This window comes from Rhododendron vialii, chromosome 9a (genome assembly GCF_030253575.1).
Source record: "Rhododendron vialii isolate Sample 1 chromosome 9a, ASM3025357v1".
Taxonomy (NCBI): domain Eukaryota; kingdom Viridiplantae; phylum Streptophyta; class Magnoliopsida; order Ericales; family Ericaceae; genus Rhododendron; species Rhododendron vialii.
In genome coordinates, this window is record NC_080565.1 from 27,875,252 (window position 1) to 27,893,428 (window position 18,177).

General features: G+C 38.3%; 1 protein-coding gene across 1 annotated transcript; it reads left to right on the plus strand.

Moving 5' to 3' along the window:
- Positions 1-95: 95 nt before the first annotated feature.
- On the plus strand, positions 96-16,186 carry LOC131300783 (glutamine--tRNA ligase). The gene is made up of 23 exons (XM_058326769.1): positions 96-471; positions 1,721-1,771; positions 2,564-2,635; positions 2,842-2,941; positions 3,978-4,073; positions 5,521-5,582; positions 5,681-5,782; positions 5,879-5,971; positions 6,591-6,743; positions 6,835-6,890; positions 9,687-9,777; positions 9,859-9,945; positions 10,454-10,651; positions 10,737-10,835; positions 13,783-13,914; positions 14,031-14,167; positions 14,279-14,378; positions 14,463-14,558; positions 14,735-14,835; positions 14,917-15,022; positions 15,116-15,205; positions 15,292-15,424; positions 15,888-16,186. The coding sequence occupies exons 1-23, from the start codon at positions 331-333 to the stop codon at positions 15,980-15,982; spliced, it is 2,391 nt and encodes a 796-aa protein (XP_058182752.1). The 5' UTR covers positions 96-330; the 3' UTR covers positions 15,983-16,186.
- The last annotated feature ends 1,991 nt before the right edge of the window (positions 16,187-18,177 follow it).

The window sequence follows — 18,177 nt, forward strand, 5'->3', positions numbered from 1 at the left end:
ATTTGATTGGAAAAAAAGAAAAAAGAAAAAAAAATTTAAGCTCAGTAAATAATAAATTTTTCCTCTTATTTTCCTTCCTTTTTCTTTTCCATTCCTTTCCTTTTCTTTCTTTTCTTTTCTGTAAGTTACAAACAGAGCCTGAGAATCCTCCAATCCCAAAACGCACGCTACACGTTCAAATAGAATCTTCAACGTCTGGCTTCTCAAAACTAGGGTTTTATCACTTCGTCTCTTTCACGCATTCACTCTTCCTCAACAGACACACGCACATACATAAACCCTAAAGCTGTGTGCTCGTGAGAGCTGCTGACAGAGGTAAAGGAAAAAAAAATGGGAGTGAAGGATGGGAAAAGCACCGGCGGCGAGAATCCAGTGGAGCTGTTCCTGAAGATCGGATTGGACGAAAGAACCGCCAAGAACACCGTCGCTAACAACAAGGTCACCGCCAATCTCATCGCCGTCATTCACGAGGTACTTAATCTTCTTCACTTGCTAATTGTAAGTCATTGGCGGATCCAGAAATTACATATAGTGGGGGCACCTATTATTATTCACAATCTTGAACAAAAATTTGCAATCAAACACAATAATACTAACACTACGCTCCAACTTTGATTATTATGCAAAAAGATTTATAATACATGCTACGAAAAGTTCATAGACATGTATGCTTGGAAAAGCTCTCAAAGACAAGCAACATCCAATTATATATCAAGTTATCAAGACACAGAAAAATTTAATTCACTGAACGAAGAATAAACAAAAAAAATCATACATTCAACATAGAATGTTAAGAACCGTATAATCTAACCCCATGGAATTGGTCTAGTGGTTAAGGGCCGGGACTTAGGGGTTTGCTATCTCTTGAGGTCTCAGGTTCGAAACCTCTCGGATGCTAATGGACGGTGGGTCGTTTATGATCCCCAGGATTAATCAAGATGTACGTAAGCTAGCCCAGCCCGAACCCCTTGTTATTACTAAAAAAACACCTATAGTCTAACATCAAAAGTTGCAATCACATCAAAAGTTGCAATCAAAGGTATTCAAAGCCCTAATACAGTAATAGCGTTATTATTATTAATTATCTAGTTTATACTTAGGTTTGGAAATTGGTTGGTACACACAGTAGGCTTATAAGAATCACCTGTGTACTTTACATATACCATATATATACAGTAACAGAGAGAGAGAGAGAGAGAGAGAGAGAGAGAGACCTTGGGTTTTGGGGAAGAGTAGGGAGATCGGTTGGTGACTGACTGGGGAGGGAAGCAGTAGGGCAGATCATTGATGCGTTGGCCACTGGCGATGACAAAGCAGTTCGAATGGGTCACGGATTCACCGTCGCATTTTCAGAAATGGACTGGGAACTGGGGTTTCTACACTTTGTTTTCTAATAACCCGAACTTAAAAAAAGAAAAAAGGAATGGGGTGGGGGCACGTGACCCCAAGTGCCCCAAGGTAGGTCCGCCTCTGATTGTATCTTGCTTTGGTTACCGAGCGAATACTGTGAAGGAAATAGTTCGATTAGGCTCACTTGAAGCATTGGCTTTTATTTCCCTGTGAGAAATTCCTGGAAATGTTGTTAATTTAAGATTGAATTGTTCACTTGCAGTTAATTCTACAATTTGTCGGCAGTAAAAGACTACTGGAGTATTTTTTTTTACCATCCTGTATCTTTAATTGTAGTGACTTTTTTTTTTATTTGTGTTTCTCTTTTCAGGCTTCTGTGACTGATGGTTGTGCTCGGCCCATTGGCAATCTTCTTTACACTGTAAGTTGATACAAAAATGTTGTTTCAGTAACCCAAGTTTCTTTCTTTTTGGGTCCATTTGATTAGAAAGAAATTTATGTTGAAAGACGAAAATGAAGTAAAAGAAAAGAAAGTAAAAAGAAAATTTATTTTCTTCTATGTGTTTGATTAAAATGAAAAGTTTTGTAAGAATCTTTTAAGAAAATGCTTATAGTTACTAATTTACCCTTAATATACAATATAGATCCAGGTAGGAAAGGAAAAAATTATAGGCAAAATGGTAAGTGTCATTTGAGAGGTGGCAACTTTCACAAGAAAATAAAATTTCCTTGTGTTTTTAGGAAGTAAGTAAAACCAGTGTAACCAAACCATGCTTAAATGAGTTGTACAAGAAATTTACTTTGTAATACTTTCTACCATTTCATGCTAATCAAACACCAAAAAAGTGTCATTTTTTTCTTTCTTTCTTGCATTTTCTCAGTACTCAAACGGACCCTTTATGTTTTGGTAGAAAACTGAAATTTTGTATTGGATAATATGGATATTGCGTACCAGGCTCCATTTCCTTTCTTTAGATACTCATATAGTACCAGTTTTTCTCTTTTGGACCACAAAATGTCAAATTATCATCGAGCCTTCGAAAAATTCTCTCTCTTTCTCGGACACCAATAATCTTTTTGTCGGAATTTCTATAATATCATTGTTACTATTATTGTAATTTCCGGTTTTGTGGGAATAATTAGTTTGGAGAGGTGAAGTTGGTTGAAGATTTGTTGCTAGTATGTAATGCTAGTTCTTCCCTTATTGTGGCAGGTTGCTACAAAGTTCCCAGCAAATGCTCTTGTGCATCGCCCAACATTGCTGGAGTACATAGTCTCATCAAAGGTCAAGAAAAGAGTTGCTTAATTTCTTGAATTATCTTACACCCATGCCTAATTGAAACTATTAAATGCTTTGTTTGATGATGGGATGCCAAATTGATATATGGAATGGTCATTAGTTGTAGCATACTATCATTGTACGTCGAAGTGCATTAGGTTAGTTTTTATTTTGGTGTTTCCGTATTTATATACATGTTTGTACTCTTGCAGATTAAAACTCCTGCTCAGTTAGAGGCTGCCTTTTCATTCTTTGCAACTACTGGTGCGGAGACTTTTATGGTCAATGATTTTGAAGAGGCTTGTGGTGTTGGTATGACATGTAAATTCATTCTTATGCTAACTATTGATGTCACACGTTGTCAATTTCTTGCTTTTAGTTATAGAAGTTTATGTTATTGCATTTCGAAGCTTTTTTTTTTCCTTCTAATTTCTCGTTCTTTTTGGTAACCTCTCTCAGGTTACGTTTGACCTTTTGTTTTATAACCGTATACTTCCATTGGCCAAGCTAGATAATTTCATCGTGGGGTTGTGCATATATTTCGTGACACTGCCATAGGGCTGTAAACGAACTGAGTAGCTGGTGAGCTCAGCTAGGCTCGTTAATGCTTGGCTCGTTTGCTAAACGAGCCAAGCTCGAGCTCGAATTTTTGGCTCATTTAGTAAATGAGCAAAGTTGAGCTTGGCTCGTTCGACAAAAGCTTGGCTCGTTAAGGGAGGCTCGGCTCGATTAAAGAGGCTCGTTTAGTAAATGACTTAGCTCGCTCGTTAAAGCTTGAGCTTGCTTTTTGGCTCATTTAGTAAATGAGCCGAGCTCGAGCTCGACAAAGCTTGGCTCGGCTCGATTACAGCCCTACTGCCAAACCACCTCTCTCTCGCTCCCCACTTCTGGATAAAATCAGACGAGACACTGCTATGATACTAGCCAAGGTCTATTGTATATTGCACTTTTGGTAATATCTGCATTTTAGATCATATTATTCCGTAATATGCCAATTGTCGATGTCTCCTGCATAAGCTGCATTAACAGGCCTCCTATTTGCATTATAACGGTGCAATCTGGCTTTGTTTATCCCAATGCTTTAACAAGGCGATCAAATCCAGTCAGAGTTCTACATATAGCATGCATTAGAGGTGGTTTATACCATGGAGATGACCATCCTATTATTTATTTATTGTATGTTGATGGTTCCTTCGTGTATCTTAGGTTAATTTTGTGGGTCTGTGTTAATATTAGTTTTGATGCCTTTAATGATTTTTTATGATTCATGTCTGTCTCGACTCTGGAGTCCTATTTATGTGTTCCTTTTTCTAGAGTTTGGGAAATTGAAAGTTAGATTTGCCAACAGGAGTTGAGGTCTCCGAAGAAGATATTAAACACGCTGTTAATGAGATATTCGAAGAGCACAAGAATGCAATATTGGAGCAGCGCTATCGAACAAATGGTTTGTCTTTCTTTTCCACAATTCTTATAGATGAGTTTCCGTTAATTTTATTGTGTTCACTTTGTCATGGCCAAGCATGCTTGGGGTAATCTTAGTGGTTGCTGGATTATGTAATTTGAATCCCTGCTCTGGGTTCTTTGTTTATATAGTGGCTGAGAGCATTTAAGATTTTCCATCATGCGTCAATTTTTATGATGAGGCCTCACCTAAATTTTATTTGCAGAATATGCATCTAAGTGCGACAGAGTGGGTGCTACCTTTTACTCACAAGTTCCTTGTAACTGCAGCAATTTATTATGCTGCAGTCTTTGGTTGATGTGGAAAATGCATCTCCCCTTGTGAGGTTGCTGTAGATGCCACTCATGCTACCAGTTGGTGCTACATGGAAAAAGTTATTCATACGCTTCATTTATTTCATTAGCAACTGCTAGAAATCACATGCAACTGTAGGGCTATAAATGATTCACCCAGTCGAGGCTCAACTAAAGGCTCGTGTTCGATTCATCTATTAAACGATCTGAACTTGAGCCTCAATTTTAGGCTCGTTTAATAAATGAGAGAGACTGAACCTGTCAATATTCGGTTCAATTAGGCTCACGAACCTGGAGTATGCATATATCATGAGAATTTCATGTATAAACTTGAATATGTATAAACATATATAATGTGTATATGTTTAAAATTACATATGCACATAATGAAGATTTTATAACGTGTACATACACAAGTAACACTACCTTTTACAAGTACTATATACTATATATGTATATTTGTTTCTATAAAATCACCCACGTACGAGATGAAGATTTTATAACGTGTACATGTACAACCTTTAACAAGTACTGTATACCTATAAAATGTGTATATTTTCCCTAATTTTGTATATGTATGAACTTGTTTGTGTACAGAATAAAAGGTTCTTTTTTATTTATTTTCAGCTTTAGACTTGTATGAGAGCATAAATATTTAATATTTTTGGCTCGTCAAGGCTCCTGAACAAGCTCGAGCTCGACTCAAACTTTGGTAAGCTCGGCCCATCAAATTTTCATTGGGCTCGAGCTAGAGCTTGAGTCCGCTAAAAACTTAACTAACAAACTTGAACATGCTAAAATTCAGCTAGGCTCGTTTGCAGCCTTACAAGCAAGTGATAAAATGAGAATATATGGTGCTAGATATAGAGGAGTCCATGACCATGTAACCGGTGTCAGACATTAACTTTACAGAGGATGTTGCTGGCCTGGAGGGCTCTTGTCACACATGGTGCTGTAACTTTGGGCTTGATTCGCATCTATGTTGAATGACATGCAATAGGTTTTGGGAATTTTGATTCTAGCATTTGACGGTTGGGGCCTGCACAACACCACAATGGAAATTATTTTCCCATCTGATACATCCATTGTCCTTGTAATCTTTCCTGTTCTAATTGTTTTAATGTTATGTTTGTTAGTTGGTGAGCTATTTGGTCATGTACGGAAGATGCAGCCTTGGGCCGATCCAAAGATTGTTAAGGTAATGTAGAGAAGATTTATGAGCACATCAAATATATTTTTTCCTGAGATATTTCATTAAGTATTCTTCTTTATTGCCCGTGTGGTCTTCTGGAACAGCAACTCATAGATGCAAACTTATATGGTTTACTTGGTGAAAGGACCGCGGCAGATGATGAGAAGCTTGTTAAAAAGAAGAAAGAGAAGCCTGTTAAGATTGAGGTGCGCTAAGCTGCATGCCTGTTGCCCGCATGATTATTTCTGAGATGATTTGAAATACTTGTCACACCTTTTATTCTATGTTTTTATAATGTCTAGGAACCCGTTGCTGTGGTGGACACACCACCAAAACCATCTGAAGAAGAACTCCACCCATTTTTAATATTCCCTTCACCAGAAGAAAACTATAAGGTAACTGACAGGTCCTCATATTTGTTTTTGTCTATTTAACTCAATTTTTTTACTCTCTTTGTTTTTCAAATTACATTTAGATGATTTTAATTTCTGACTTGGTTATGGCATCTTAATTTCACTGTTTAAAGCGTATTTTTAAAATGTAGTGGTGAAAGCTGCATTGTAGAGGCTGAGATAATGCAATGCTAAAGTTTGATTGTGCAACAATCTGCTGTGTCAAGTTTTGAACATTTCAGTTGGCAGAACCTTTCGTAATTATTTTTGAGTTCGGTCCACTTCTTACTTTGGAATGAGTTGGAAACTGTGCTTCTCAATGCCTTACATTTAGATGTACCTGGTTTTGGCGCTTTCAGTCAATTTCGTGGACAGCCATTACTTTCTCCAATTTTGTTGATTAGCCCTTACGTTTTCTGATATTTTCTGAGTTGTTTACTGACATGTCTGAAACCATGATAGTCTGTTTATTTTCTTGTTTTATGTGACGTGCTCATTTATCATATCTGAGAATCTTACTCGTCTCTATAATTAGATGTTTATGCTTATTCTTTTTCCTTCCAATATGTTTGAGTTGGATATGAGCTTTTGTGCTGAGTGTATTGATCTTGTGGATCATCAGGTGCACACTGAAGTATTTTTCAGTGATCGCCCTGTGCTTAGATGTTGCAATTCAAGGGAAACACTTGAAAAACATTTGAAGGCAACCGGAGGGAAAGTATTTACACGCTTTCCACCAGAACCAAATGGGTATTTACATATTGGTCATGCCAAGGTAATTCATGCCTTTTAGTTGAAGAGTTTGAGATTACTGTTTATTGTGAGACTTCAAGTACTTGCACTTTATCTGGTAACTTATTGGACAGGCTATGTTCGTTGATTTTGGTCTGGCAAAAGAAAGAGGAGGATGCTGCTACCTAAGGTGAGGCTGGTTCAATAGTTATTGGATTTATCTGCTGGTGTTATCATTTTTAGTGGCAAACTTTTCTCGAACTTGTTGCACAAGTGTTTGGTGCAAACTTGTATTTGGCATGAATTGTGTTTCTGTCATCAAGTTGTGCAACTGCAATCTAGATCATTTACAGGGAAGTTTGTGTTCCTGTGTCAATACAATTGGTGCTTTACACTCGGTAACAGTCATTGTGCATTTAGAATTTTTTTTTGACTTGATAGATACCCGATACTTAGAGCATGAAAGATTGGAACCCTGTTACCCATAGGAAAGGGAGAAAGAATGGGACTCACAGAACAAATACTTTTAAAGCAAGGTAAGAACTTGACATGATCTGGGGCAAGCCAAGATAGGGCGTATCTGGCAGTAGAAACGTTAATGGCCTTTACATATGTCAGAAATCTCATAGCTTGATTTAAATTTTAAAATGTGAGCCCATTAGTTTATTTTTACTGGGTATGCTTTTCTAAGTTGTCAAATATTTTCTATTCGGCTTATTAGCCTTTTTGGTCCCCAAATTATTCAGAAAATCTCAATTTAGTCCCCAATCTACAAGTAAGAGATATTTAGTCCCCATAGTATCAATTTTTGTACCAATCAAGTCCCCAAGTCTAACACCGTTAGCTTCATCCGTCAAAATGAAGGGCATCCTCGTCATTTTGCCCACCCAAACCCTCTAGACGCCTAGATGCTGCCCCAAACGTTAAAAAAGTGGTGGTGGTTCCGGTTGGGGGAAAAAGTGGTGGTTGTTTAGGTGGTGGTAAGAAGGTGGTGTTGCGGGTGAGAGAGAAGGGAAAGAGAGTGTGCAGAGAGGGAAGTGGGGAGGTGAATGAGGGAGATGACCAGCCACAACAGCTCCTGCCGGAGCAGCAACGTTCACGACAGCCACATCGCAGCGGCGACTGGTCCGCGGTAATCTTTTCCAAGAAGAAAAATACATAGAAAAGGAGGGAATGGTGGATGGGAAAGGGAGAGCAGAGAAGAGAAGAGGAAGAGGGAGGTAGAGGTGAGGAAGAGAGAGGTGGGCAGTGGGCGACCATGGCTGCCGTTGTGTCGCTTTTATCTTTCTCTCTTTTTTTCGTTTTGTTTTTAGAAGAAATTATGGGACACCGAGAGGTGAAGGGGAGTGGGGAAAAGGAAGAAGGGGAAGAGGAAGAAGAGGAGTGGAGGGATGTGTGGGATGGTGGCAGCGGCCGGAGGCCATGGCTGCCGCTGCAAATTTTTTTATTTTTTCATTTTCTTTTTGTTCTTTAAACAAATTACTGAGCTACTAATTACCACACCCCCCCGCCCCCCCCCCCCCCCCCCCCAAAAAAAAAATAAAATAAAAAATAAAAAAATTTACTGGGCTACTGGGCCAACAACCCGAGAAAGTGTGAGGAGAAGAGAGCGTACCGGAGAGACGAGTTCACCAGCAACCATGGCTGTAGCTCCAGCTTTTCCTGCTTTTCTCTTCTTTCTTTTTTTCATTTTTATTTTGACAGGAATATGAGGGTGGGCGAAATGATGAGGATGCCCTTCATTTTGACGGATGAAGCTAACGGTGTTAGACTTGGGGACTTGATGGTACAAAAATTGGTACTATGGGGACTAAATGTCTCCTATTTGTAGATTGGGGACTAAATTGAGATTTTCTGAATACTTTGGGGACCAAAAAGGTTAATAAGCCTTTTGTATTCAGTGTTCGTTGTGATAAAAGGACAAGGAAGAAAGGGTTTTTGCGTCTGGAGTCAGGACTTCTAACATAGTTGACAATATTTATTGCCTTTCAAAAAAAAAAGAAGTTGACAATATAAATTCATGAAACTGAAACCCAAATTCCAGTACCTCGTAAAGAATTCTAGCATCAATCAAATTCTCTGTTATGTGGATTCATTTTGCGAGTGGTGTGACCCTCCATGTCTGATACCGTGTTGCCACGTTGGACATGGATTCCTAAGAAAAACTGAAAAAGAAATTTAATATCGTGGTATGCCAAAACAATCATGCAAAAGAAACTGCTATACAGAGAATAAAGCCGTTTGTTTGTAGGGTGAGGAATTAATAATGTAAAGTACCTTATGTTCAATAAAAAACATCCTATTATGGCATTGCCAAGAACTTGTAAGCACTGACAGTGTTATAGAATCATTCTAGTGATTTTACTGAGGTTTCAGAACTCAGACTCCCAATCATTCTAGTGACTTGTCAGCACTGACTTTGTTACTGGAATGAGTTATGGCTGGTACTCTTGCTCGTAACATCTAAATGGACATTTGATGTTTGCATTAGTATCTTATTATTGGTCCCTCCTAATATCTATTTTTGAAAATTCAAAATGTTCGTTTCTCAAGGCATTGCAATTCTTCTGAAATCTTTTGGGAAGCAAAGAATAGGTGAAAGCTGAATGGTCTTGATGTATGGTGTAAGCAATTGGATTTCCTACACTGCACTCATATTTGTTTGCGGCAGGTCAGGTGTAACGTGTGCTGGATATTTCTATTTAGTCAAACATGATTATGTACTAGGATTAGATTGGTTTTCTCTGCTTTCTATTGCGTGGATTGCCATGAAGTTATGTTTATTCTTGGGTTGATGTCAAGGGTACTGGCTGCAGTCATGTGGACTTGATCATATCGTTTACTTGCTAATGGGTCAGATATTCAGGGATTCTTGAGCACCATGTGATATTTCCACTGCTCATCTTCTTCTCTAAACGTGAAATGGATAAAGAAGCTTCCAATGGCTGTTTTATTCTATTTTGTCCCTGATCTTTGGCACTGGTAGGTATGATGATACAAACCCCGAGGCTGAAAAGAAGGAATATATTGATCATATTGAAGAGATTGTAAGGTGGATGGGCTGGGAACCTTTCAAGGTAAAAAAATTCAATGAAAGGTAGAACATTTCAATTACATAATCTGTTCTTTCATTATTTAATACTGTAATGTGTTTGCAGATCACTTATACAAGTGATTATTTCCAAGATCTATATGAACTGGCAGTAGAGCTAATACGGAGGGGTCATGCTTATGTTGATCACCAGGTTGCTATTTGACTTGACACAAATATTGGTTGTATGGAAATCTAAACTTTCAGTATTTTCTCATGATTTTATCCTTCCTCATTTTAAAACTCTAGATGTTCATAAAATCATGGGTTTAATTCGATAGCTGGTTATGCATTGTTGGGCAAATGTTCTGACATCATAAAGATGTGTAGACTGTGATCTATCATGGTATCAAAGCTTTAGTTTCGGAGAGGTCTTGGGTCCAATTCTCTACATCTGCATTTGCTCCTCGCTGTATTCTTGTTCTATGTTTTAATTCTTCTCCTCAATAACTATTCCATTTTTGACATGCAAGATGGGGTTGCATTTGAGAGAGGGTGGGATTGGTTGACTTAAGTTTTTGGGACACTATGCGACTTGACAATTTAAACACTAAAAACTGACTGATTGACATGTGTTGTTCCTACTTTGGAGCTTTATTGATTCCTACTTATGGTAAAGAAAGAACTTACATGGTTGATATTTGGATTTGAATATGAACCAGACACCTGAAGAAATAAAGGAGTATAGGGAAAAAAAGATGAACAGTCCTTGGAGGGATAGACCAATTGCTGAATCATTGGAACTCTTTGATGAAATGAAACGTGGCATGATTGAAGAAGGAAAAGCAACATTGAGGATGAAACAAGACATGCAGAGTGATAATTTTAACATGTACGACCTCATTGCATATCGTATCAAGGCAAGTGCGGCCACCGTGAACATATTTAGTTACATATAATCAAAGGTTATACCATATCTCAATCCTTTCGCTTTTTGTTGTCCAGTTTACTCCTCATCCACATGCAGGGGACAAGTGGTGTATCTATCCAAGTTACGATTATTCTCATTGCATTGTGGATTCTCTCGAGAATATTACACATTCGGTATGTATACTTCATAGAATCTTAAATGGGTACTCTTTTTGTGTTGCGGTCGTCTTGGTGAATTCAAGAGGTTATTGTGTTGGCATGCGAGTTAATGGGTCAGAGCATTCATGTATGTCTTTATGTGGAAGAATATACTTTTAAGCCAAGTTTGAAGCAATTAAAAGATTTTTATTGAGGTTACTATATGTTGCTGATCCTGTGTTGGATACCACATTGTCAGATCTTATGCTTGTTTTGTATGATGCTGCATAATTAGTAATTATTTTGAAGAGGCTGATCCGAATAAAATATTTGGAACTTAGAAGTACCTTCATTGTCTGCAGTAATTAACCTTTGTCTTCCCCCCTGTTGTTTGGAAGTTTAGGGTTAAACATGTCTTTATAGACTTGGTTTTCGGTAAAGCAGTGAGTTTCGGCTTCACATTTTTGTATTTGAATTCTTCGTAGACTCACATATTGATAGTAGTTCCAGATCTTGCATACAAAGTCATGTAAAAGGATTTTTAATCTTTGACCATTTTCATCGATATATGTCTGGAGTGGGGATTATATCAGAGACACATAACTTGTCTTTTGTGCCCATTTCCGACCAAGGGAACACTGTCATACATTGCAAGCTGATGGGCTCATTATTTTCATTTTGTAGGCGTGTAGTGAATGTAAAGTGTAGTTTTTGTAAAAAGTGGTCGATACAAAAACAGTCTGCATTGGTTGTGCACTTATTGTCCTTCATTTGATGTGAGTAGTTTCTGAGTTGTCAGTATTTTTTTGTTCTATTTCAAGTACAAGGGGGAGATATCGGAGTATTATTCCTTCTGTTATCCCTTTTGGAATTGCCATATTGATACTGCAGTATCTAACCTTTAGAGGATGTTATACCGTTGGAACTCTATTTGAGTCAACTACAGTATCTAGGCTTTTCATGGAACAGGCTAGGGTGAAAAGCAAATTAAGCCTTTTCATGAAACAGGCTAGGGTGAAAAGCAACTTGCATACAAACTGGAAATATAGGTGCTTTACTTGATGAGTCTTCTTAGAACTTTTAACAGCATGCGAGAACTTATAGCGCGCTCATGTTGATCGTAAATTCTGAATTTTAGATCTTGAACATATAGTTGTGTCCTATGAAGCACGGATACTCTATTTTGGCCTCCGTATCACGTATCGTATCCGTATCAGATACCGATACTCTCGGATACTCTCCGGATACGTATCCGATACACTTTTTAAAGTATCCTGCTTTTAGAATTATTTTGGGTATCCCGATACGTTTCAGATATGCGTGGATACTCTCGGATACACTCCGGATACGTATCCAATATGTTTTGAATACGCGTGGATACTTGTTGGATATGCTCGGATATGTTTCGGATACGCGCGGGGGTAAATATGTTATTACTTAAAATATATGGGTTAAAATGGCAAGTAGGACTATATTTTTCTTTTCCCCCCCACCAATCGACACTAGAAACACACCGACAATATCCTTTCTCGATAAACTTGCAAGTCTCTCATCTCTCTCTCTCTCTCATTGTGTGTATGTAAATATATATATAAGTGTATAACTATATAGACACAATTATATATATAACTATACGTGAATATATCTCTCTCAGCATGTGAAATGGTGAACTTGTGTAATGAAAAACTTTAATCATTAATGAAATTTTAGGAATTAAAAATTATATATAATATATATTTTTATTTACTTATATATTCAATGTATCCCCCAACGTATCGTATCCTTCTTTTGAAAAAATCACGTATCCGTTTCGTATCGTATCCGTATCCCGTATCCGTGCTTCTTAGGTTGTGTCGTATAAAAAGCTTGATCATACTTCATGAAAGTAATATGAAGATGGAATTGTATCTCGAGGCATCTACTTTTTCTGTTTTGTGAGTATTTCGCACCAAGGGAACTGTCATACATTGTAAGCTGGTGGGCATGCTCTTTTGTTGACTTGCTGTTGATGTAATTTATAGTTTCTTTTGACAAGCAGTTTGTATCAACATACTTACCATGTGGTTGAGTGCTTGTTGTCCTTGAGTAAACGCGAGTAGCTGCTGAATACTCATTACCCTTTTTACTATAAAGTACGAAGGGGAGATGGATCGGACTATGATGTCCTTTCATTGTCCCTTTTATATTGCTGATTGCTGCTTTAGCATACTTAACGGATGTTTTACCATCACTAAGTTCAGAAGTTTAAATGGGTCAACTATCTGAGTTTAGAGAGCTCCCTCTACCAAAGTTTGTGCGTGCATGCAGTTTTTGTATTGTGGATTGGGTACTGTACATACCGGTTTGATTTATTTGGCTTAATTATTTGACATGCATCTTTCCTAATGGAGTATTTTGTTTAATGACTTTTTCCTTAGTAGGCTTGTTCCCTTGGTATACAATTTGTTTCCAGCATGACGTTGATGATTCTTTTGGTTTGGTTTTAACAATTTGTGCATGAACAGATTTAACTTTGCTTAGTATCTCCTGTTCTGAAGAAAATGGTTAAGATGAGCCTGTTGTATTATGTATCGTTCGCCTGGTTTGGATTTTCTACAGAATGAGCTAGCTAAAATGCATGAATAAGCCTTTTCACCTGTTGGCAACCTTAAAAACGGAAGCATGAAATGCATGTGCTGGTAGTATCTTGCCTTTTTAGCATTGGTGTAATTTTGAGAGCATCATAATCTTACTTTTTATTTTCTTTTTTTGTTCCTGCATTTGAGCACATCATATGTTGTACTTTTTGGGAGGCCACTGTAATCTCTTAATTGGAGTTACCTGACTTTTTAAAATAGGCTAAAGCCCATTAGTAACCAGCTAGTCCATGTGAGTTCAATGCTTTTGTTGGGGTTTTTTCTGGACTCTCTGCTGTGTCTTTAGTCTCTGTCTATTTGAATTTTTTTGATATTTGTTGAATTGTTCAATGTTAATATTTATGCAGCTCTGTACACTTGAATTTGAGACACGTCGTGCTTCATATTACTGGTTATTGGATGCATTGGGGCTTTACCAACCTTATGTTTGGGAATACTCACGCTTGAATGTCACTAACACCATGATGTCAAAACGCAAGGTCAGTTGAATTTTTGAGCATAATATGTATTCAAGGTATATTTGTAAGTTGTTTTGTTTTCACGTGATCTAGTGTTTAGCATCAGATATATGCTTGACTGTGGTATGCTGTGGCAGTTGAACCGTCTCGTGACCCAACATTTGGTGGATGGTTGGGATGATCCCCGTCTGATGACATTGGCTGGATTGCGACGTAGAGGTGTTACTCCAAAATCAATTAATGATTTTGTTCGAGGAATCGGAATTACTAGAAGGTTAGGTTGTACATGTGCTGTTTGTCCATGGATCGTCGAACATTGATACTACATAAATTTACCGTGCTTGAAATTTTTTGTTGATCCCAATTTATTATGTCTGTGTGGCAGTGATTGTAGCGTGATACGTTTAGACCGCCTCGAGTACCATATAAGAGAAGAACTAAACAAAATTGCACCTCGAACAATGGTTGTACTACATCCACTCAAGGTACGTCTCTTGTTTCATTATTTCAATGCTTTCTTCATGAGTGAATATTTGTATTGTGTTTGACTACTCTGTTACATCTTTCAGGTAGTGATTACCAACTTAGAAGCTGGTTCACTGATGGATCTTGATGCAAAAAAGTGGCCTGATGCTCAACTAGAAGATGCATCTTCTTTTTATAAGGTGAGTTCTTGTTATTTGAAAAGTTATTAAACCTTAATGACAAAGTTATAACTTCTTTAAGTAGAACATAAAAGTTGCCTTCGAAATTTTTTACACTTCTCTACTTCCATACCGATACTGTCGTGATTGTGGGATGTCTTCATTTAACTGATTTCTCTTTCCTGCTTGTATTGTAGGTTCCGTTTTCCAATATTGTATACATTGATCACTCTGATTTTCGAATGCAAGATTCTAAAGATTACTATGGGCTTGCTCCTGGAAAATCTGTGCTACTCAGGTGTGTCCGGATTCTTTTGTTTTCTTTCTATGCCATGGGCATTATGGAGCTGAGTATTGAGTTTCTTCTTTTCGTCTCTAGGTATGCCTTTCCTATAAAGTGCACAGATGTGATTCTTGGTGATGATAAAGAGACTATTCTTGAAGTTCGAGCTGAGTATGATCCTTCAAAGAGGACAAAACCGAAGGTGGTTTGTCGTACAGAATGAGCTGTTTATTGGATGCAAATGGTTTTTAAATGATTGTTTGGCAGATCTTCTAATACTCTTTTTATCATGTAGGGGGTTCTTCATTGGGTTGCAGAACCTTCTCCTGGGGTGGATCCACTGAAGGTGGAAGTCAGATTGTTTGACAAACTGTTCCTTTCCGAGGTTAGCAATCTATTTTTTGTGATGCGTTCTTCAGTTCTTTTACTATGAGGACTGTGAAATCTAACAGTTTTTGCTATGGGAATCAGAATCCTGGGGAACTTGGTGATGATTGGCTCAGTGATTTGAACCCCGAGTCCAAAGTAGTGATACCTGGAGCATATGCTGTATCTTCCCTAAAAAACGCTGCAGTTGGGGACAGATTTCAGTTTGAAAGGCTTGGTAAATCCTGAACCCCTCATACTTATTTCACATTGAAACCAAATTATGAACAACTTTGTATTGGCCTCAACTGTTCAATAACGATAATTATTTTGCAAAGTATTGATCTATTGTTTATGATACTGGGCAGATGGTTCGTGTCTAGACCCTTTGTTCTACTAATTTTAGTTCTTTATTTCCGTTTGGACTCCATGGAGCATTGGTAGTAAAGTCCGAAACGCGCATTAGTGAATCCTTCTTTGTTAGGTGTGGGCTCATTTTGTGAACTGTTGATAACGTTGAGGTCTTTCCTGAATTGTTAATAATGTTTTGTTGGGTGTGAGCTCAATTTTCTTTCAGCTCTTGTGATTTATTTTCCTGTAGTTTTTCTTGAAGCAGTTCCTCACTCTAGCATAAGCTACTAAATTGAGTGCGGATGATTACGAGTACAGACTAAGTATTATGTTTTCAATTTGTGATTCAGGCTATTTTGTGGTTGATAAGGACTCCACACCTGAGAAGCTCGTCTTCAACCGGACAGTCACACTGCGAGACAGCTATAGCAAATCTGGGAAGTAGGTGAGCTAGCACAGAAGTGACTGTCAGGCAGGCAGCAAATCAGCATTTATGCTTCTGAGAATCTGAATGTTCTGTATTTTGTGAAATATTCACTTGCCAAAAAGTACGTTTAGCAATTGATAACTGACAAAAACCTTGTACATCATATATGTTTAAACACTTCAAAGGTAATTATATTGCGGTTTAAGAATTTGTCTGATCGTATTTTGTGGTGTTTTTGCTATGAAACTGCATGGTTTTATTGTATCACCCTTAGAAGTGTTGGCTTCGGCATATAATGTTGTAATTGCAAAAGCGCTACAATATACTCGTTTTTTGAGGCGGGTACTTTTCAACAAGCGCTACAGCATTTCTTGAGTGAATCATTGACAATGTTATCAGCATCAGTTCGTGCACCAAACCCTAAGGTAAATAGCTTTAAGTAGATTCCCATTAGGGAAAATGACGGCCTAGGATATGTTTTGATAATTAATATCCGTTAAGGACATGTTGAGAACATTTGTTAATGCTAAAAATGTTTTTGACGGGTATTAATTATTAAAACACTTTGGCGGTCATTTTCCCCTCCCATTTACCCTATTGATAATGAAGGTATAAACTAGCTCTGGGGTTCTTGGAATGATTCCTCATTGGGAGTGACAAGAAGCTTCACACTCCATGGGACCACACGCTACAGAAAAGGGAAAGTTGCTGTATTTTCGATCTTTAGGGCTCACAGAACCAATAGGGGAGGCCAAAAACTCCATTCAAAGAAGGGAAGTGAAGACTTGATGAGAGTTTGGTCTTGTCACGTTTATCGGGTGAGAGTGAGTTCGATTAGACTAAGAATCGAAAAGGTGGGAAGTACCTTGTTTTGCTTTTAAAGTTCCTAATTCACATGGAAATTTAGCCTGTTTGCTGGCATGCCTAGGTGTGACTTTTATGGAGGAATAACTTAAGCTGATGTGAATGAGATGCTTGTACGTTACCTGAACATAGAATAAGATGCTTACTGTTCTGTAGAACAACAGTAAGCTGAAGATTTTTCCAACCGAATTTGTTAGGTGAATTAATTATTAGGGGTTGTATGTATGTTGTAGACTTGTAGTACTTGGTTATTTACTTGTAGGGGATACATGCTGCAGATGTGGTTCAAATCTGAGCCCTAGTATTCAGGAAAATATAAGTGCTGGAGTGGTAAGGATGATTAACTATTAGAAGGATGGGAGATGGAGTGATCTAGGGGGTGAAGGAGAAGGTATGAGTATACAGAATGGACTAAGGCAGTCACTCTGTGTGGGTGAAGTCTACTCCGAATCTCTAGGAGAAACTCAGAATCTCTAAGAGGAAGACAATAGAGACACTGCAGAAAAGATATTCTCCTCTCTAGGATCAGTGCTCATCAACTTTCTCTGTAGATGTCTTATTGTCTCTAAGAAATATGAGAGGGATGTCTCATTTATAGACATCTGGGTCCAATATTTAGGCACTAGCTGGCTATATAAAGCGTCACACGTCTCCTCTTCTGTACCTCTTGACTGCGGGGGTGTCTTGGCTCCTTGCGTGGGTGTTGCGAGCCTCAAGTGTGCCAACCTCTTCTCCCTCTCATGGAGAACCTTTCCCCTTTTGAAGCCATTGTGTCACTTGATCTCTCTCATTTTCGTTTGGGCAAGGTCATGACTTATTCAGCCATGCCACTACCACGACCAAGCCTCAGAGGGCTCCCTTTGGTCTGGCTCAAGATTGGAGCAGACATGAATGTATGGGCATCATACAGGAGTCAATCGGCTACTCGTGTTCATCTCCCTTTCCTCAAGGCCACACAAACGTTCTATTCCTCTTTCAGGTTCGCGACCTAACTAGGTCTCGTGGGGGTCGCTTGGGGACCTCCCTCACGAGTGCACGTGGTTGCTTATGTGAAGCGGATCCCACCGCTTCTGAGACCGTGCCACATGTTGCGTCCCCGGTCATGGCACCTGTATTGCGATTTCATATATTCCTTAAATTACGTAACTCAAACGAATAATCTGAAACAGTCTTTTTACAAGTACAAAGCACGACCTCGATCAAGTATTGAAGTTTTGGTGCCCTAATGCTCCTCCACGCATATTCCATTAAAACGAGAAACACCGACACAAGTTTTGGTGAAAACAGAGAGCAAGAGCTTTCAAAGTGTTTTTACACAAGATATACACATAGTAGAACCCACACTGGTC

Excerpts from the sequence above, each read along its gene's own strand:
- LOC131300783 (XM_058326769.1), top strand. The coding sequence starts at position 331 with ATGGGAGTGAAGGATGGGAAAAGCACCGGCGGCGAGAATCCAGTGGAG. Across the intron at positions 2,636-2,841 it reads AGTACATAGTCTCATCAAAG|ATTAAAACTCCTGCTCAGTT; the intron begins GTCAAGAAAAGA and ends GTACTCTTGCAG. Across the intron at positions 15,206-15,291 it reads ACAAACTGTTCCTTTCCGAG|AATCCTGGGGAACTTGGTGA; the intron begins GTTAGCAATCTA and ends TATGGGAATCAG.